Source organism: Arabidopsis thaliana, chromosome 3 (assembly GCF_000001735.4).
Source record: "Arabidopsis thaliana chromosome 3, partial sequence".
Taxonomy (NCBI): Eukaryota; Viridiplantae; Streptophyta; class Magnoliopsida; order Brassicales; family Brassicaceae; genus Arabidopsis; species Arabidopsis thaliana.
The window spans coordinates 6,937,253-6,958,130 of NC_003074.8; the positions used below are offsets into that span (position 1 = coordinate 6,937,253).

A 20,878-nucleotide genomic window follows, 5' to 3' on the forward strand; every position below is an offset into this window, starting at 1 on the left:
TTGCAACAAATTTTGTGAGAAAGTAATTTCACATTTTCGAAAACTGATCGTTTAATATAACTTAAAACTATCACTCATCTAGTGACGGTATTACAATTTCCCAAAAAAAAAAAGTTAGAAATAATACAAGTACTGATGTGCATCAGTGCATGGATGAATAATTGAGTACAGAGTCAAAAACTCCCGACCAAACCTAGCAGTGATATTACCTTTAAACTTTGATAGCATATATCAAACTGAGATTGACCTATGAATATGATGGCAACGAGCTCGTGGAAACTGGTAACTGAAGATTCTTTTTTTTTGTCTATTTGGTTTCATTGCCTGAAACTCCCTATAACGTTTTCCAATTCTTTCTTTCAAATTACGCATTGTAAATAACATTATTTTTGTTGAAAGATATTTAAGATTATTAAAAAATTCAAATTGATCTATATAGTACCAATTCTTTTTTCTGAATGTGATCATGAGAGAGTGTGTGTGTGTGTTTCGTTTTGTCAACGAATTATGAATTTGCTACGTACGTGACAAGTTTCTATGATTTTGAAAGAGAATTATGAATTTGTTACATCTTTCTATTTTTTGGGGTCCAAAATAATAGAAATAAAAAAAAGTCTACAGACAAAGAATATTATATGATCTGTATGTGAAATTGGAAAGATAAATAAGGTAAATTATGTCTGTAAAAGAAACGGTCTAACAAACAGTCAAACACAGACAAGAATCACCATGAAACTTGGAGTTTAACATTAATTAAGCAACTCCTGTTACTAACTAACTACTTCCCAATCTTCAGTCAAACGACAAAGATATAAGATAAAACTTTATAACATAACACGCGATATTCCACAATACCTAATTATAGGATCATTACATTGATCTATATAAAAAGATCACAAAGTGCATTTTGAATTAAGCCACAAGATTCCTTCTAAGACCAAAGGCAAGAAAAAAAAAGATGGCAGGAGGAGCTTTTGTATCAGAAGGAGGAGGTGGTGGAAGAAGTTATGAAGGAGGAGTCACCGCATTCGTTATCATGACATGTATCGTCGCCGCCATGGGAGGTCTGCTCTTTGGTTATGACCTTGGAATCTCAGGAGGTGTTACATCAATGGAAGAGTTTCTTACCAAGTTCTTCCCTCAAGTAGAGAGCCAGATGAAAAAGGCGAAGCACGACACGGCTTACTGTAAATTTGATAACCAAATGCTCCAATTGTTCACTTCTTCTCTCTACCTCGCAGCTCTTGTAGCTTCCTTTATGGCTTCAGTTATCACTAGGAAGCATGGACGTAAAGTCTCTATGTTTATTGGTGGACTTGCTTTCCTCATCGGTGCACTTTTTAACGCATTTGCCGTTAATGTTTCAATGCTCATCATCGGTAGACTGTTGCTTGGTGTTGGTGTTGGATTTGCTAATCAGGTACGTGAGGCATTTGTTGCTTTCTTGTGTATCAATCATCTATTTCTGTGGTTTAGGTTAATATCTCAATCTTTTTATGTGTAGTCTACTCCGGTGTACCTATCTGAAATGGCTCCAGCGAAGATAAGAGGAGCTTTAAACATCGGTTTTCAGATGGCTATAACCATTGGAATCCTAGTGGCGAATCTGATTAACTATGGAACATCAAAGATGGCTCAACATGGATGGAGGGTTTCTTTAGGTTTAGCAGCTGTTCCAGCTGTTGTTATGGTGATTGGATCATTTATTTTGCCCGATACACCAAACTCGATGCTCGAGAGAGGCAAAAATGAGGAAGCAAAACAAATGTTGAAGAAGATACGTGGAGCTGACAATGTTGATCATGAGTTTCAAGATCTCATTGATGCTGTTGAAGCTGCCAAAAAGGTGGAAAATCCATGGAAGAACATCATGGAGAGTAAATATAGACCAGCTTTAATCTTCTGCTCGGCCATTCCCTTTTTCCAACAGATCACTGGAATCAATGTCATTATGTTCTACGCTCCTGTTCTCTTCAAGACTCTTGGTTTTGGTGATGATGCTGCTCTTATGTCTGCTGTTATAACCGGTGTTGTCAACATGCTTTCAACCTTTGTCTCAATTTACGCGGTTGATAGATATGGTAGAAGGTTGCTTTTCCTCGAAGGTGGCATTCAAATGTTCATTTGTCAGGTAAAACAAAATGACTTGGTTTACAAGGAACCGCAAAATAACAATCATGACCATAGTCAAATGAAACAAAACCAATTCCATATATACCTAATCACCAAAAAGACTTAATGATCCGATGTTCTTTATTTATTTTCAGCTTCTTGTTGGTTCTTTCATCGGTGCAAGATTCGGAACCTCAGGAACCGGAACATTGACGCCAGCAACAGCAGACTGGATTCTTGCTTTCATATGTGTGTACGTTGCAGGATTTGCATGGTCATGGGGTCCATTGGGATGGTTGGTACCGAGTGAGATATGTCCATTGGAAATTAGACCAGCGGGACAAGCCATCAACGTCTCGGTCAACATGTTCTTCACTTTTCTCATTGGTCAATTCTTTTTGACAATGCTTTGTCACATGAAGTTTGGTCTATTCTACTTCTTTGCAAGCATGGTTGCGATCATGACGGTTTTCATTTACTTTTTGTTGCCGGAGACCAAAGGTGTTCCTATTGAAGAGATGGGAAGAGTTTGGAAGCAACATTGGTTCTGGAAAAAGTATATCCCAGAAGATGCTATTATTGGTGGACATGATGACAACAATACCAATTAAGAGGAGTTGGTATGGTTATATGTCGATATTTGGGTTGTTTTCAGGGACTAATTACATAAAAAATTATTGAGACATTTTGTTTACCTGACTCATCTTATGAATATGTTTAACTTATTTGGGGCTATATATCTTTAGTCTTAACATTCCTCAGTTTTTGTTTTGTTCCCATATTCTTGGAAATTCAAGGACATACAAAAAGAATGCTAAACTCACATTTTTATAAATCTATAGTTTCTATCATATAAATTTTAAATTCAACTTTAATAGTACACGTTACAAGTTAAAACAAAACCACAAGTTTATTGGCAAGAAAACAAAAAAACATCTCATGGTGGATTTAGTGAACTAAAAACTCATTATGAAGTTGGAGAACCCAAGTTCTCTAAACGATAAAAGATTTATCCTATGCATGCTTTACAAGAATATCCAACACTTACCCAATTTTGTTGGTCTTAAATTATTGAATATGTTTTAAAAAAAAAATAGAATATTAATATCTAAAATTTTCTATTAGGATATAACATTTTCCTATAGTTAAACTTGATAATAAATGTTTTAATTTTTTTTTTCAAATCCATGAAAAATTTATAATTTTGATGTCCACAAAAATAAAATCTATTAAAACTAGATTTTAACCCGCGGTCTACCGCGGAGACAATTTATTTTTAAAGTTAGTATATATAAACATTTGTAAATTGTATCTATCTATAAAATATTTTTATTTTATAATTTACAATTGTTATTAAATAACGTCATGCCAAACTCTTCATGTCAAACCCGTCTCGTAAAAAAAACATTTATTTTATTAATGTTGATCTTATTTATGATATGTTTACGACTCATTGTCTAAATATTTTAGTCGATGCGGGACGTTGAACCCACACATTTTTCGCAAATTGGTTAATATATGTTCATTTTTAAAATTTCGAATCACAAAATATAACGGAAAAAAAATTGAAAATTTTTTAAACTCTATATATTATATAATGATGTTAAAAAATTGTGATATATTAAAATTTTTATAAGTTTAAATATTGATAATGTTTTATTAAGTTTAAATATATAAATAATTATATTTAAAAAATTAATATTTTTTACCTTTAAGGTATTGACATAATAAATCTAAAAGTAAGGATTTAGAAGATTTAGATTTTTAATTAAATATTTTCATTTCTAAATAATTAATGTCAGTAGCATGACATTGTAAATAAGTTCAAATACATGATTTATTTATTTTAAAAAAAAATTTAGTAAGAATAATATTTATTTAAACAAAAAACTTTGTTTTAAAATATTGTTAACAAATATGTTTATGCTAATTTTAAGGGATTGATGTGAAGTTTGTTTGGATTAAATTTGATTGATAATTTGATTGATAATTTAAATTAAGAATGTAAAGTAAAATTAATTAGTTTGGAAAAAAGATTTAATGCTAATGACATTGGATTGTAAATAAGTTCAAGTCTAAGATTTATTTGCTAAAATGGCTCCAAAAATGTATATGTAGATTATAACATTCATTCGGTTACTTTTGACAACAAAGAAAAAGAGTTACAGTAAAACCTATATAAATTAATAATGTTGGGACCGCAAATTCTATTAATTTATAGAGGTATTAATTTATCGATAAATTAATAAATATTAATTTATAGAGAGATTTTTTTAATTTGGTAAGTTTTTAAAAAAACTTTTATGAAAATATAAGCTTCCATTCATTATTTGAGATATCTTTCTAGAACTAATTAAGAATAATAACAATTCTCATGTTTTGAAAACAACACGAACAGTTTTTGATATAATAAAAATTATTAAAATTAAATTAAAAATAACTAATGTGAGTTTAAGCAAAAAGAAACAAAACTAAAATTATATTTCATTAAAGTTATTATACAGTGAAACCTCTATAAATTAATACTCGATAAATTAATAATCTTTATAAATTAATAAATTCTTCCGGTCCCGAGTTGGGACCAGTGTAAAAAAATGATACAAATCGATAAATTAATAAGATAATAATTTTTTTGAAAATTCTATGTAAACATATGGTCCCACTAATATTATAAATTAATAATTATATAAAAATATCAACTATATATATATATTATACTTATATATAAGAAACTTCAATGAATTATAATTTTCATATTGTTTCTTTTTACTTAATTTTGCATAAGTTTTTTTCTTTAATTTTAATATTTTTACTATATCAAAAAAAATTCTTGTTATTTTCTAGAGATGATAATTATTTCTATTTATAATTGGTTCTAAGAATATATTTTAGATAATGAAATGAATCTTACATTTTCATAGAAATTTAAAAAAATTACCATATTTGGAAAATCTCTTTATAAATTAATAAATATTAATTTATCGATAAATTAATATCTTTATAAATTAATAGAATTTTGCGGTCCCAACATTATTAATTTATAGAGGTTTTACTATATATAATTATAATATATATATATATATATATATAGTTGATATTTTTATATAATTATTAATTTATGATATTAATGGGACCATATGTTTCTATAGGATTTTCAAAAAAATTATTATCTTATTAATTTATCGATTTGTGTCACTTTTTACACTGATCCCAATTCGGAACCGGAAGAATTTATTAATTTATAGAGATTATTAATTTATCGAGTATTAATTTATAAAAGTTTAACTGTACTTAAGACTATACATGGGCTTTCTATGGGCTTCAGCCCAAAATCTGTAATCATCGTTTCTGAGTTGGAGTCGGCCACATATGACATAACTGAGAATTACTTTTCTCTCTCCTCTGACGGTTCTTTTCTTCCTTCGTCCTCTCGTTTTTTTTGTTTCGTCGTCTCTCTCTCGCGCTCTGAAAAATTCGCAGAATCCGTCATGTCTTCCGGCGTAAATTCAACTGGCTCCGCCGCAGCAGCACCGGAGGTTGACAAGATGTTCTTCTGCTACCAGTGCAATCAAACAGTCACAATCTCAATTTCCTCATCCGCTGATCCTTTTTGTCCAATTTGTAACCAAGGGTTTCTTGAAGAATACGAAGACCCTAACCCTAATCAATCCCTCAATTTCAACCCTAACTCTTCTGATTCCTTTTTCCCCATGGCCGATCCTTTCTCCACCTTGCTCCCGCTCATATTCGGCTCTTCCGCTGCCGCTCCTTCCGGCATGGACTTCATGAGCTTATTCGGTCCTTCGATGCAACCACAGGCTCGTTCCACTCAGCAGAATCCTCAGTCTGACGCGTTTGATCCGTTTACGTTTCTTCAGAATCATCTCCAGACTTTGCGATCTAGCGGTACGCACTTTGAGTTCGTGATCGAGAATCATCCTTCGGATCCAGGTAATCGTATGCCTGGGAATTTCGGTGATTACTTCTTTGGTCCAGGTCTTGAGCAGTTGATTCAGCAACTAGCTGAGAATGATCCTAATCGTTACGGAACTCCTCCTGCTTCCAAATCCGCCATTGATGCTCTTCCTACTGTTAAGGTAACGAAGGATATGTTGAAATCGGAGATGAACCAATGCGCGGTGTGTATGGATGAGTTTGAGGATGGTAGCGATGTTAAGCAGATGCCTTGTAAGCACGTCTTTCATCAGGACTGTTTGCTCCCTTGGCTGGAGTTGCATAATTCGTGTCCTGTTTGTCGATTCGAGTTGCCTACGGATGATCCTGATTATGAGAACAGGAGTCAAGGAAGTCAGGGGAGTGGTGATGGACAAGGATCGGTTGAGGGTCAGCAGACGCCGAGGTTTAGTATACAACTTCCTTGGCCGTTCAGGAGACAAGATGGCTCTGGTTCAGGCTCGGGAGCACCTGGTACTGGTGGAGGTAATCTTGAGACCAGGGGTGAAGATTTGGATTGAGGTGTGTATCGTCTTTTCTCTCTTTTTACCCTTTTGTTTGATTTCCGTGTTGTCTTTATGCCACTGGACTATTTGCGGTTTTTAGTGTGGTTGCGATAACATTGTGAATGTGTGGGTATCTACTGGAGAGTTATACTCGCGCCATTGCATTGATGCCTATATCTTATAGCTTGAAATTGGAGTTTCTAGTTAGGCATTTCTTTTGCAAGAGTGACCTCAAAATGTGGCTGCTTAATGGAAAAGTTCCATAGGCACAAACTTGTTGGTTCCTTCTTGCTCTTGCTGCTCCCTCTGTTAGCAACAGATTTCCCTGTTTATTAGATATTTTCAGGTTTCTTAGGTAGAGTCAGAGATATGCGTGAGATAATTTATTGTGACTCAACAGGATGCTGAAAGTAAATTAGCTTAGATTACTTTAACGCCTTGTAGATAAGAAATAAGGCAACTCTTCTCTAGGTCGTGCATATATGAGTTCCTTGATTTTGCGTGGTGGTTTAATATCTTGAATTCTCGACCTTGTATTTGTCATGTGATATTCTCAGAAACTTGGTGATTAGCATTTCTTCGATGTGATATGAGAGTTTCAATGTGGATACCAACATGGGGAGAACTAGTTTGGTTATCATATGAGGTTTCTCACTGTCATTAGCTTAGCGTGATGATGAGAAATAACTGTGCTGTGTAGTGTAATAGCATCTCTTGTTTTCTATGCAAAGATGTTGGAGAGGTAGAACTGTTTAGTAGTCATCAGGAATGCATAAGAGTTTCAACTGCATATGTTCACTTGAGCATAACTAAAGAACTAGTTTGCTAGTTAGATAAGAGTCCGAGAGTAGCATATATAGTGGACTTCAGAGACTTTTGGGTCATCGATAAGTTAGTTCTGGTTGAATCTTTTGAGAAATATTTAATTGATGCAGTTGATACACAACCACTTATAAGCAACAGAGTTGTTATTTGAGTTTCGGATTCTGGCTAATACTTATCACACTTCAAGGTTTGGGAAGACCTTTGTGGTCGGGTTTTTGGAACCAGATGTTGTTGGATCCATGAGGTTTACATGACAATGCATTGAAGAGAATGAAATCACTTTTCCTTTGTTTAAGACCTTTGCTCGTCCTAACGCTTTTCATTTGTGTTGCAGAATGTGTTGGCCAGTCATTGCTTGGAAACTGGATCAGAAGGATATCTATCCCAAGTTCTCCAACAAAAAATGAAAAAACAGTTTTATTAGGGAAACAAAAGTGACATTGAGGTCTTACCATATTTTGTACATTTAAAAAAAGTTATTTTTTTCGTTGTTATTTTGGGATTATATAACGAATGTGAAAGTTTTTAAAAATCGCAAATTTTCAATTGAGTGTTGTTTATTTTTCTCATAAACAAACACCTTGCTATGGATGGGGTAAGTGAAATCGAGACCCCAAAACCCATTTTGATTCAGAAGACATTAAAAATCTTAGCATTTGACATAAAAGAAAATGGGACACAAAAGAATGAAAATATGAAGTGGCAGACAAAGGAGATTGATAATTATGTAAAAAGAGAGAGAGAGATGAAATAAACAGTCCCTTGTGGTATGTTTCTTTGACCTTTTCATGAAAATGACTTTACAGCTTTTAGTTTTCTAAACTTATCTATTACTACGACTCTATACACGTAGTCGCAACTCGCAAGTTTGCAACCTCTGATCTCCTCATCGCTTCTTCCTTCTTAAATGGATTTACGATGCGGAACGGAATTTGATTTCGAAAGGCACAAAAACTTAATCAAATGCAATGTGTTTAGTACCGTTTACTCATGTTCATGTTCGACAATTTTATATATGTAAAAGTGATTGAAATATGTAATTTTGTTTTAGGTGAACTTGTACAATTGAATGTGTATTCTTATAACTTATAACTTTGATAAGTTGATGATCTGTTTCCATAAGCAAGAGGCACGTAAAGATAGTTCAAAGACACAAACATAAATCAGATGTTAATAAGTGAGAAGTTCAAGAATCAAGAGGCAAGACTTTAAAAATAAAATAAAATCAAGAGGCACTTAGAATAGTTCAAGGACGTGCGATGTTCCTTGGCTCCCAAGGAAGCTTCTCTAGGTCAAGAAATAACTTCTCGCTAAAAAAAGGCCGTAGTTGATCCAAAGTTTTTTTTGCTTATATATTCATAATGGTTCTAAATTAGTGAAAATACTGTATTCTTTTGAGAGAAAAAAAACATGATGGCTCTCCCAAAGATATTGAGAACCCGGTTTAATGTTTGGTTTGTTTTATAACACTTAGAAAAAAAGATTAATGATTACCCATGTATTCCTTCTTTTTTTTTTTGGTTTTATTTCCCCTTTTGGTATAGCTTTAATTTTGAATTGTTGAATGGGCATATAATTAATAGAAACTTTATGATAATTCTATTTATTTCGCTTCCCTCCAAATCTTGTTGATGGGATTGTGGGATTTTGATTGATAGACGTCAATTATGAATGCACGAATAAAGAGTATTTGCAAGAAGGTGAATCCAAGTCGGTATTGTCTTTTTGTTGTTGTTGTTGAAGTAAGTAACTAGAGAGTATGATCGCATGGTGTTCCATACATATGTGAATGGGCATTGTTTAACAACTTTGCATGTCCTATAAGCTTTTGCTGCTGCTTTCATTGTGTGTTTCAGTGTTATAATTTTAAAAATTATGGAAACAATCATAATCTTCAACAACAACATTGTTTGTCCCACGTTCCACCAAAGGAAGGGGACCGATAATGTAAGGTTTGCGACAGATCATTGATACCTACAATAGTTATTGTCTAAATGCCAAGTTATTGTCTAGTCTTAAATCTTATATGTAAGGAAGACGCATTGGCGTTAATTTCCACGTTTCAATGCAACAGTGGCCACAAAGCATATTGGACAGCACTGAGAGATTACTCTTTTGTTCTGCGTCTTGATTCGGACATGAAATCTAAACATCGATAGAGATGGGCCACGACGAAACGTAGAAAGTGGCGAACAAAGCTGATAATATCTAAAAGGAGATATATCAGATAAACAATCTCTTGCGATAAATTCTTAAACCTTTTCATCATATGAGTTCAACTTTTATGTTTACTTTTAATATTTCGTGGGGCGAGTGTGAGAATCTGAAAATGGGTTTAGGATTTATACACATAGTAGGAACTTCGCAATCACGATTTTCCACACCGCTGCTTTTTAAGTGACATTATAATGTGGTCGACATAAAAAAAAAAAAATGGTTTCGAAAGTCATACTTAATCACATGGTCGCAACATGTTTTCATATACGAAAAGTAAATTCTGTGAAATATGTGTATTAATTGTTTATAGGTTCATTATGAATTAAATATGTATAAAACTTGTGGTACTTCGTTACTTACTTATTAAAGAATCTTACATTAGTACTAATGTTGGAACATACTTTGAATAATAATTGACATGCAAAGTACTAAACATATGCATAACCTCATTTGATATGCATGAGCTTATTTTGTAACGTTAAACTATCATCTTGAAATGTATAAGTCAGTTTCTCAAAAATAACATTGCTAAAAACGTAATCTAATATGTAAGTCAATAATTCAAATCATTCAACCATACATTGATAAACGTCACAGTTGAAGAGAAAAAAAACAGTCAGAAATATATTTTGATTTGTGAACTATGCGTGCGTTTTGCATTCACTAACGATTAGTAACTAGGGTAATCATTCAACGATTAAATTGTGTTTCATAAACTGGCGAGCGATTAAAACACTTTTATCTATGGAAACATGTGTGTCAGAAATAATTGCATAACCAACGACGACAAAACGAATAAGAAATCATCGTGTTATCAAACTTGTAACAGTAGGTAACAGTCATACATGAATATAAACATGAAATTAATTAAATTTGTTTTAAAAGCTTTTATAATTGTTTTATGTATCCCATCAAATCGCTCTCTATAATAATGTGTGTGACTTTTTGAAAGGATGTTTTGTACCATTTTATTAACGAATCTAAAATTAAAATATTCACATTTTGTTAATTAATATGTGGTTGACTTAATTCTAGAAAAAATGAAATTTAGTACTATACTCTATTTCGCAGACCGATTTTTATTATTTTTCAAAGCGCTGACGAAAACATACGGACCGATTCTAATCTCTTATTTATGTACTCGCACATTAATTAGCTTCTTGATATTTCGATGGCGGAAGATAGCAAATTGTTAATGATACAGTTGGATTTATTTTTATTTAAATTTTCTCAACGAGAGAATCATTAAATATACAATCAATTCTATGTGTTATGAAAAACTGATATTCATTGATATATCATCAGCTAAAAAAACAATGCTATATATCAAAAACTAACAAAATTTGAAGTTAACTAATTCATGTTAAAAATTACATAAATAAGATGAAAAGATCTATTCACATAAATTTCATGAACTAGTTTACTCAAAAGTTTTGAGTCAAAACACAAGATCTATTATTAATTTCTATTTTCACATTCGTTTAGCAACTACAAAAAAGTTTGAAAGAAACCAAAAAAGTGTGAGGGAATATTCCAAATATGATATGTATGTGTACTAATTCGAATTAAGAACATTAAAAGAGGAAAATATCAGCATTAAAAATCTGTGATCATATAATTTGAAACTCAAAAAATAAAATAAAACATCAGTTAAAAAAATACTGTAATAAACAAGGGTATTATCGTCATTTCGCAAACACGTAAGGTGCTGAAAATTGATCTTTTCAAAAATTGAAAGTTCAGTTGGTGGCAAAAACCCAAAGACATTCAAAATTGTCGGATAATTTTAAATTTACAAAAAAAAAAAAAAAAACTGTTAATTCCTCTCAGACAGAGAAAAAAAAAAGAAATTAAAAATCTGTTTTCTCTCTTTTTCTTTTCTTTTCTTCCTTTGTTTTTTTTTTCTTGTGAAGCAGAGAAAAAGTTGTATCTTCTTCATTCTGTACTTTTTTGCGATTTTTTCTCCACAATCTTCTCAGTAAAATTGAAATCGCTCAAGCAGTCTCAGTTGCTACTTGAGAGATTTATACTCTTTTCTTTTTGTATTTTCACTTCCACCGCATTTTCTTACCCCTTTTTTCTCTCATTTCCGGAGTTTATAGAATCAGAAGTTTCTTCTGTGGGGGTGGATTTGGTGTGTCTGAGATCTATCTCCAGAAAAAGTTGAATCCTTTCTGAGAATCTGAAGTTTTTCTACTGAAGGTGCTGCTGATTGGCTTTGCTCTAATTTTGGAAGGTATTTAAAGCCAGGGTCTTGAAGTTTATAATGGGTTTAAGTTTTAACTCTTAAATCGAACAAATTTCAAATATTTCTGCTTTTGTTTTGTTTCTCTTTTAATGAATTCTGATCAAATTGAGAAATTTCGTACCGTCTTCTGTTTGGTTTGTGTGTAGTGTGACATAGGAATTAGTCTTTGTATCTCTCAAGATTTGAGCTAAATTTGTTTGCTTTTTGTGAATCTCTGATTAATTTTTGATTGTTGAAACTTTCAGCAAGAAAGCTCTTAAATGTCAACCAGGCAAGCAAGCCTTAGATATTTTGGTTTCTTCTTTGTTTACTTTCATGTGACTCTCTTTACTTATCTCAATCTCTAGATATTTGTATTGTTTACTCCACCAAGTTAAACGTTTCATCTGCAAAGTCTCTAGCTTGGTCTAACATTGCTTATTTCCTTGTCCAATTTTGATTGGGGAACTTCAAAACAGTGACTGAAGATTCAGAAAAAGTATTTCAGTCTATGTCCTAAAGTATTGGTCCCCGCCATTATGTTCATGAAATTAGATAGGGCTTTTGAGTGGGGTTCTTCTTCAAAAGCTTGATGGAAACCAACTATAGATTGTCATGTATGACTAGATTGTTTTATTTTTTCTTCAACATTTCCCATTTGAGCTTATAAGTTTCGTTCTTTCTTGCAGCAAAATGTCTCAGAAGGTTACTCCATTCATGCAGTCACTTAAATCTTTGCCAGCAGACTATAGATTTGATGGTTCACCAGTCTCTGACCGCCTTGAAAATTCTTCTGGTGCAAGTGTTCGCTTGACCAATTCGAATGTTCCAAGAAAAGGTGGCTTAAGGAATGGTGTTAGTCGAACTGATACTGCTGCTGGGGATAGTGAGGATTCACCATATAGCGGGCACGGTGTTTTTGTTGAAGAGCAGTCTTTAACGGATGATGTAGATTCTGGAGCTGCTACAATGCCCTTGCCTCAGAGTGATGAACGCAGGTGGAGTGACACTAGTGCATATGCTCGAAAGAAGGTATTCCTTAGATTTACATTTTGTGATTCTCGAGGCTTGAGGGTTTTGTGGTGGATTTCTTGCTAATTTGAGAATAAACTTATTGCTTCTAAAGTTATAAGAATATGGGATGAAATTTTGACAGTTTTTAACTTTAGATACTGCAATCTTGGATTCAACTTCCAAATGGTAACTGGGAGCTTGGGAAGATATTGTCAACTTCAGGGGAGGAGTCTGTTATATCTTTGCCCGAAGGAAAAGTAAGTAACTTTTTGTATTTCTAAGGTAGCCAGGTTAATTTTTGAAGTATTTGATCTGAAACTACTTTCAAACTTGAAACAGGTTATAAAAGTCATATCAGAGACTCTAGTACCTGCAAATCCTGATATTCTTGATGGAGTGGACGATCTTATGCAGCTTAGTTACTTAAATGAGCCATCAGTGTTGTACAACCTCAACTATAGGTACAACCAAGACATGATATATGTAAGTCTTTTGTTGTGATATTTTTTTTTGCTCATCAGGATAATAGTCTTTCCCCTGAATCTGTTACTATATATGTTCCAGCATCTACTCTTGCTTGGCTAACCTTTTTCCTTTATGGTGCTAGACAAAAGCAGGGCCAGTTTTGGTGGCTGTGAATCCTTTTAAGGAGGTTCCTTTATACGGAAATCGATACATTGAAGCATACAGGAAGAAATCAAATGAGAGTCCTCATGTGTATGCAATTGCAGATACAGCAATTCGCGAAATGATACGCGGTGGGTTCATGTTTCATTCTTTTGTTAATTGTTGAACGTTAACATTGCAATTCTCATAAGCTGAAAAAAATATTTCAATTCTCTCACTATTTTATCTTTTCCAATCCAGATGAAGTTAACCAATCTATCATTATCAGGTTAGTAGAACTGTCCTCTTTTATGCTTAGTTTTTGCTAATTTTCATGCCTATTGGATTTCAAATGGCACTAGCATGAGAATACTTGTTTTTGGACTAAAGATGTATTTGTATTCATGAGTCCATGACCTGTAAAGTTGCATTAGTTGTGAGACACTGAGACTAGTGGATCTGTTGAATAAAGTGGTGCTTCCAGTTTGTGTATTTTGTGGTGTATCCTTATCACAAGATTCTATTTCTTCTTCCAGCGGCGAGAGTGGAGCAGGGAAAACTGAGACTGCTAAAATAGCTATGCAATACTTGGCTGCTCTTGGAGGCGGAAGCGGGATCGAATATGAGATACTTAAGACTAATCCCATTTTGGAAGCATTTGGAAATGCAAAAACATTGAGAAATGATAATTCTAGTCGTTTTGTAAGCCCTTCATCATTCTGATTTTTGTATATTTTTAATTATCTTATGCTAAGTCGTTGAGAGTTTTAGGTCTTCGTACGTCTCACAATGTTGTTTTGATATTAAAATATACAGGGGAAGCTAATAGAGATTCATTTTAGTGAAAGTGGAAAGATATCGGGTGCTCAAATTCAAACCTGTAAGTGTAACCCTTACAGTTGTGCAACTTCACTTTGTTTTTTCATTTCTACAGAGCTAACTTAGCTTCTTTTTTCTTATTGCATGTTCTTCAAATTTTGCAGTTTTACTAGAAAAGGTAGCTTCTTTGGATGATTTTATTTGCTTGATTTCTTTCCTTTTTAAACATGATTCATTAACATTGACATTTTTTCTTTGTATGTTGACTCATTTTAACAGTCTAGAGTGGTCCAATGTGCTGAAGGGGAAAGGTCATATCATATTTTTTATCAACTTTGTGCTGGGGCTTCACCTGCACTTAGAGGTATGGTTAGTAATAATGAAATACTATAAAAGAGTCTTATAAAGAAGATTAAAAGAGGAGAATATAAAGTGTTTTTGACAGCTAAAACAATCATTCTTCTATTCAAAAAAATAAAATAAAACAATCATTCTTTAAAAACATTCAACCTAATTGTTGATGTCTTATGTTGGTTTTAGGATTAGCTTTTGATGGAGTTGGATTAGCTTTGTGTGCTTAATATATTGTCGCTAGCATCTCCATAAGTGAAAATAAAATTGTGTCAACTATCAGTTCTTAAAGTCAATTATCGTAATTTTCGGTGGTACCTATGTTATTGTAACTGGTGGACAGTTATTGATTTATGTTCTTTTTCCCCACATTCATCATTTGAATGCAGAGAAGCTAAATCTGACAAGCGCCCATGAGTATAAATATTTGGGACAGAGTAATTGTTATTCAATTAACGGAGTTGACGATGCTGAACGTTTTCACACTGTTAAGGTAATTCTCTCTTTCAGTTAGATACTTTCTTCCTCCTCTTCTCTACTCATTTCAGACCTTTATTTTTCTGTTTATTGATTTAAAAGTTTCTGTTGTTGCAGGAAGCTCTGGACATTGTGCATGTTAGTAAAGAAGATCAAGAAAGTGTATTTGCAATGCTTGCTGCAGTTTTATGGCTGGGAAACGTTTCCTTCACCGTTATTGACAATGAAAACCATGTTGAACCTGTAGCAGATGAAAGTAAGCCTCTTCAGTCCCTAATTAGTGATGCCTATATTGTTTGAGTTAAATGTTTCGTGTGAACGTTGATTCTGCATGCCCACTAGGCTTTTCTATGTTGTTGCTTACTGATTTCTTTTGTATATTCCTGATATTTCTTTTACGATTGTTATCTTGGAAGGTTTTTTGTTTCATTCTCTTGGGTCCTGGTGTTGGAAACAAGAATGTTTGCTGCATAATATGTGTATGCATTTGTGGGCATGCAGATTCAATCTGGCAGGGAGATTATTTACGTGCTGCATTTGTTTTTTTTCAGGTTTGTCAACTGTTGCTAAATTGATTGGGTGCAACATCAATGAGCTTACGCTAACTTTATCGAAACGTAACATGAGAGTTAGGAATGATACCATTGTACAGAAGCTAACGCTACCACAGGTATATGCCTTTAACAAGATTTTCTTACATTTTGTTGGTGTATTATTAGACTTGAAGTAGGGTTTGTAGAGTCAATATAGAGAGGCAACCTAGTAAATGAGAGGTTGAAATTTTTATGATCTGGTTTATGTCTACATTCTTAAGTGTTATATTCTTATTTGGGTCCATGCTTCACATTAATATGGAATTAATGTTTTAAATTTCGTTTGGCATCAAGTCTCACAGCAGACTTTTAATTCCTCCGAAGACGATGATTGTATTTTTAGTCCCGTCCTTCTTTTACTTTAAATTTTACATTTTCTTGATATTCTTTTTTTTTTTTTCAGGCCATTGATGCAAGAGATGCTTTAGCAAAATCAATCTATTCGTGCCTGTTTGACTGGCTGGTTGAACAGATCAACAAATCTCTTGCTGTGGGAAAGAGGCGAACTGGCAGATCTATCAGTATTCTTGATATCTACGGCTTTGAATCATTTGATGTATGTTCCTGTTCTCTGGCTCTCTGAGCTTTCTCCTGAAAAAGATTACAATTGCTACCAGCTATCATTAGACCTTCAGTTTGCAATGATACCAAACAGTGCCAAATAGTAGAACTCTATATCTATGTGCTTTTGTGTTTCCATTTCTTGATTTATGTGTCTTATTGATTTGCTATACGACTTTCATTCCTCTGCAGAAAAATAGCTTCGAGCAGTTCTGTATAAATTATGCAAATGAGAGATTGCAGCAACACTTTAACCGTCATCTATTCAAGCTGGAGCAAGAGGTAAAGTTGCTCCTTTATAAATGAACTATACGGGCACATGTATTAAATATACTAGGTCGTGCATTCACATAGAACTACAACCTAAAAGCTCAACTTTCTGTCATCCAAGTTATTAATGTTCTTTCTACTGTTTCAGGAATATATCCAGGATGGCATTGACTGGACAAGGGTTGATTTTGAGGACAACCAAAATTGTCTGAGTCTTTTTGAAAAGGTATATAATCAGAAAACAATAGACTAGGAAGCGATATGGATAACCTAATTAGAAGATATAGAGTTTAACTATTACACACTATAAAACCGTAGTTAATTGGTGAAATGCTTACTTTAGTCAAACATTTATTTTAAGGCACTTACGTCTGTTGTCTGTGCAGAAACCATTGGGGCTGCTCTCCCTTTTGGATGAGGAATCTACATTTCCGAATGGCACAGATTTGACACTTGCAAACAAGCTAAAACAGCATCTACAGTCTAATTCATGTTTCAGAGGAGATAAAGGGAAGCTTTTCACAGTTGTGCATTATGCAGGAGAGGTAACAGCTCTTGAACTCTCTGTGACACAAACACAGTTTTGCGTTATTCAAAAACAGGAACCTAGTCTCGGTCTGAATGCTTCTTGACAGCTTGCTTTTTTTCACTTGCTTCTCCGAATCAGGTTACATATGAGACGACTGGATTTCTAGAGAAGAATAGAGACTTGTTGCATTCGGATTCTATTCAACTTTTGTCCTCTTGTTCTTGCCTCCTTCCTCAAGCATTTGCTTCTAGCATGCTGATCCAATCTGAAAAACCCGTTGTGGGTCCTTTATACAAAGCAGGTGGTGCTGATTCCCAGCGTTTGAGTGTAGCTACTAAATTTAAGGTGAGTGTTTGGCCTTAAACTCAAACCTGATGTTTGGCTACCTTACTTTAAAGCTCATAACTTGCATACATGTGATAACAAGTATTCTGCTTTAAATTGTTCAAAGCTTGTTGTGGTTTGTGTCAAGATTACCAAATTTTGCCATGCTTACGCTATGAAAGAAAAAGCCAATATATCATCCTCTATGATATTTGATTATTAATGACCTTACCTGGATTTTTTTTCCAGAGTCAACTCTTCCAATTGATGCAACGTTTAGGAAACACTACCCCACATTTCATTCGCTGTATCAAGCCAAATAACATCCAGTCTCCCGGGGTGTATGAGCAAGGGCTTGTTTTACAGCAGCTAAGATGTTGTGGGGTCCTAGAAGTGGTTCGAATTTCACGGTCTGGATTTCCTACAAGAATGTCTCATCAGAAATTTTCCCGAAGGTGACAATGCCATTCATCATTAGTAGTTGTGCAAGGGACCGTACAAGCGTTTCTTCATAAGTTTTAATCACATTGATCATATTGCAGATATGGTTTTCTTCTGGTGGAGAACATTGCTGATAGAGATCCTCTAAGTGTTTCAGTTGCGATTCTCCATCAGTTTAATATCTTGCCGGAGATGTATCAAGTTGGCTACACAAAGTTGTTTTTCAGAACTGGCCAGGTATAATAGCTTGTCGGCTGGTGTCAAAGACTTTTATTTTATAAGGGGCAGGAATAAGAGTCTCATGTGCATTGCAGATTGGGGTTCTTGAGGACACAAGGAACCGTACTCTCCACGGCATTTTACGTGTTCAAAGTTCTTTTAGAGGATACCAAGCACGCTGTCTCCTGAAGGAACTTAAAAGGGGAATTTCTATTCTCCAATCATGTATAACACTTTTGTCTCAAGTCATTACCCTGGTTTTGCATCTTAATCTCATTGTAATGGAGATACTTTGAGCTTACCTGAGATATGGCTCGTCCCACCTCTTTTTCTTCAGTTGTTCGTGGAGAGAAGATAAGAAAAGAGTTTGCTGAGTTACGAAGGAGGCATAAGGCTGCTGCTACTATACAGAGCCAAGTTAAAAGCAAGATTGCTAGGATACAGTATAAGGGCATAGCCGATGCATCAGTTGTGATACAATCAGGTAAAAGGGTTTATTGTATTGCTTAGATGCTGCATATCTTCTCATTAAGAAAAATGCTTAAGCTTATTCAACGTTGATACTGAATTCTTATAACCTTTTTGCAGCAATTCGTGGTTGGTTGGTTAGAAGATGTTCAGGGGATATTGGATGGTTAAAATCTGGAGGTGCCAAGGTAAAATAATTGTTATATATCACATTCCTTTCTTCTCACTGTGTCTAATTATTTTCTTTCATCTCATAAACTTTTGAACTATTTTTGCTTTGGCATTAACCAACTGCGCAGACAAATGAGTTAGGTGAGGTGCTAGTGAAAGCATCAGTACTTTCCGAGCTCCAACGCAGGGTACTTAAAGCGGAAGCTGCTCTGCGTGAAAAGGAAGAAGAGAACGACATTCTTCAGCAGAGGCTTCAACAATATGAGAACCGGTGGTCAGAGTATGAGACAAAGATGAAATCAATGGAAGAAATCTGGCAAAAGCAAATGAGGTCGTTGCAGTCCAGTCTTTCCATAGCAAAGAAAAGCTTAGCTGTTGAGGACTCAGCGAGAAACTCAGATGCATCTGTCAATGCGAGTGATGCAACAGATTGGGATTCAAGCAGTAATCAGTTCAGGAGCCAAACAAGCAATGGAGTAGGGTCAAGACTACAGCCTATGAGCGCAGGGCTGAGCGTGATTGGGCGGTTAGCAGAAGAATTCGAGCAGAGAGCTCAAGTGTTTGGTGATGATGCAAAGTTCTTGGTGGAAGTGAAATCTGGTCAGGTGGAAGCAAACTTGGACCCAGACAGAGAACTGAGGAGGCTGAAACAGATGTTTGAGACGTGGAAAAAGGATTATGGAGGGAGATTGCGGGAAACGAAACTGATACTGAGCAAGCTCGGGAGCGAAGAGAGCAGTGGTTCGATGGAGAAAGTGAAGAGGAAGTGGTGGGGAAGGAGAAATAGCACCAGGTATTGATGAAGGAGAAGACTATTCTTACAGGCAAACTTAGGTCGTTTGCTAATTAAGGATTTGGCGGGTTTTATCTGGTAAAAGTAGTTAAATGATGTTCTTGAGACAACCTCGTATTTGCCTCTCAATGTTAAGGATTCTGTGATTATACAAACAAAAACAAATCTTAATTTAAGTTTGTAAATTTTGTTTTTCTTTAATATAACAAAAGTCACGATTTGGCGAGTTATATATATACTCCCATGCAGAAGAGAAAAGCTTAGTCACTTTTGTTTCCGGTATTTGACCGGATTTGTGAATATTCTCGTCTATGTACGAGATCAATAAATTCCGGCTTGGAGTCGGACTGTTCCTACCGTCTATGTCCGGTTCTCTGTCTCGCTCTTAGCGAGATTCGATCTCTATTCTATCTATACATCTTCACCGTATTTCTTTGTTTATCTTCCAATTTCTCTCTGTTTCCCCAATTGATCGAGGAGTAATATCTTCATCACTCTCCTTTTGCTCAAATCGTGTGAGCAAAGATGGATCTTAGCTACACCAAATTGGGTGTAACTGGTGGTGGAGCTTCCCCGGATTGGTGTTACCAAGAGAATTTTGAAGCAACTTTATAGAATCGAACCAAAAGAATTTCGGTGCTATCTATCTTTCGGATTGGAGATCGGCGGAAGGGAAAAGGATTTACATCGTTCTAGGACAGATCGACGGTGGTTAGTCAGAATACGGCGATGTCCGGCAACGTTAACGGTGATGCTTGAGGAGTGGACGCGTGGGCTGGAGCAATATACGTCTTCTACACGTGTCTAATACTAAAGCATATGTGCAACTTTTGTTTATCTTATGTTTTTAGTGGGCTGTTAACTTTGTTGTAATCCTCTGGACTTAATCCCTTCTGTAATTGCCAATTGGGCCTTTGAATGAAAATGAATTGCCGACAAAAAAAAAAAATATATATATACTCCCATGCTTCCATTTTTTAACCCAAAATTTCAAAATTTTATATGATAAAAAAAAAAGTCAAATTTTGGCTTAAAGATACTGACATTGATTATAAGGAAAGTAAAATTAATAAATTTTGGCTTAAAGACGATGTAAAAGAGTTGCTTCCAGCCTTGACATGACGTGTTATCATTCTTAAAATGAATGATAGTAAGATATTTGTGTACATTTTTTTTCCTCATTTGTGTACATTATAATTTGAAGAATTTCTAAATTCTATTTTTTTCGCCAATTTTGGAGAGTCATGTTTGTCTTCTAATAAAAAATAGTAATTAATATCTTAAATTCTTAGTAGGATATTAGAATAATGATACAATCAGAATTCGATACCTTTTTGTGTAAATTAAGCGATCTACTAAATGGCTATTCGATTAAGAGAGTTTAGGAATAAACCATTATTA

General features: G+C 34.3%; 3 protein-coding genes across 9 annotated transcripts; all 3 read left to right on the forward strand.

The window, feature by feature from the left end:
- Window positions 1-958: 958 nt before the first annotated feature.
- On the forward strand, window positions 959-2,723 carry AT3G19940 (Major facilitator superfamily protein; the record flags this gene model as incomplete). The annotated part of the gene is made up of 3 exons (NM_112884.1): window positions 959-1,420; window positions 1,505-2,131; window positions 2,268-2,723. 3 exons carry the CDS (start codon window positions 959-961, stop codon window positions 2,721-2,723), a joined length of 1,545 nt encoding a protein of 514 aa, NP_188628.1.
- A 2,647-nt stretch (window positions 2,724-5,370) lies between these two features.
- AT3G19950 (RING/U-box superfamily protein) lies at window positions 5,371-7,972 on the forward strand. Of its 3 annotated transcripts, none has more exons than NM_001338429.1 (2): window positions 5,371-7,641; window positions 7,732-7,972. In NM_001338429.1, exon 1 carries the CDS (start codon window positions 5,427-5,429, stop codon window positions 6,585-6,587), a length of 1,161 nt encoding a protein of 386 aa, NP_001326918.1. In that variant the 5' UTR covers window positions 5,371-5,426; the 3' UTR covers window positions 6,588-7,641; window positions 7,732-7,972. The 3 variants fall into 3 exon arrangements, with proteins under 3 accessions (NP_001326918.1, NP_001326919.1, NP_188629.1); NM_001338430.1 differs by having other exon boundaries at window positions 5,371-6,588; NM_112885.5 differs by having other exon boundaries at window positions 5,465-6,588.
- A 3,549-nt stretch (window positions 7,973-11,521) lies between these two features.
- On the forward strand, window positions 11,522-20,474 carry ATM1 (myosin 1). 5 transcript variants are annotated; one of them, NM_001161156.2, is made up of 27 exons: window positions 11,522-11,850; window positions 12,531-12,873; window positions 13,011-13,112; window positions 13,195-13,338; window positions 13,463-13,613; window positions 13,723-13,750; window positions 13,852-13,880; window positions 13,979-14,163; window positions 14,278-14,341; window positions 14,445-14,458; window positions 14,560-14,644; window positions 15,021-15,124; window positions 15,226-15,364; window positions 15,525-15,587; window positions 15,660-15,778; window positions 16,105-16,257; window positions 16,455-16,544; window positions 16,681-16,758; window positions 16,919-17,077; window positions 17,200-17,406; window positions 17,635-17,781; window positions 17,867-17,900; window positions 17,984-18,063; window positions 18,141-18,270; window positions 18,383-18,529; window positions 18,634-18,701; window positions 18,813-19,714. In NM_001161156.2, the coding sequence occupies exons 2-27, from the start codon at window positions 12,535-12,537 to the stop codon at window positions 19,482-19,484; spliced, it is 3,531 nt and encodes a 1,176-aa protein (NP_001154628.2). In that variant the 5' UTR covers window positions 11,522-11,850; window positions 12,531-12,534; the 3' UTR covers window positions 19,485-19,714. The 5 variants fall into 5 exon arrangements, with proteins under 5 accessions (NP_001154628.2, NP_188630.1, NP_001325652.1 ...); NM_112886.4 differs by lacking the exons at window positions 13,852-13,880; window positions 15,525-15,587; window positions 17,867-17,900 and having other exon boundaries at window positions 13,998-14,163; window positions 17,635-17,840; window positions 17,928-18,063; window positions 18,813-20,474; NM_001338432.1 differs by lacking the exons at window positions 11,522-11,850; window positions 13,852-13,880; window positions 15,525-15,587; window positions 17,867-17,900 and adding an exon at window positions 12,168-12,458 and having other exon boundaries at window positions 13,998-14,163; window positions 17,635-17,840; window positions 17,928-18,063; window positions 18,813-20,456.
- Window positions 20,475-20,878: the final 404 nt, after the last annotated feature.

What these genes read in the sequence shown, in the direction of transcription:
- AT3G19950 (NM_001338429.1), top strand. Translation starts at nt 5,427, where the DNA reads ATGGGCTTCAGCCCAAAATCTGTAATCATCGTTTCTGAGTTGGAGTCG.
- ATM1 (NM_001161156.2), top strand. Translation starts at nt 12,535, where the DNA reads ATGTCTCAGAAGGTTACTCCATTCATGCAGTCACTTAAATCTTTGCCA. An exon ending in ATGATAATTCTAGTCGTTTT is followed by an intron (nt 14,164 to 14,277) that starts GTAAGCCCTTCA and finishes TAAAATATACAG; the next exon opens with GGGAAGCTAATAGAGATTCA. An exon ending in AATTTCTATTCTCCAATCAT is followed by an intron (nt 18,271 to 18,382) that starts GTATAACACTTT and finishes CTTTTTCTTCAG; the next exon opens with TTGTTCGTGGAGAGAAGATA.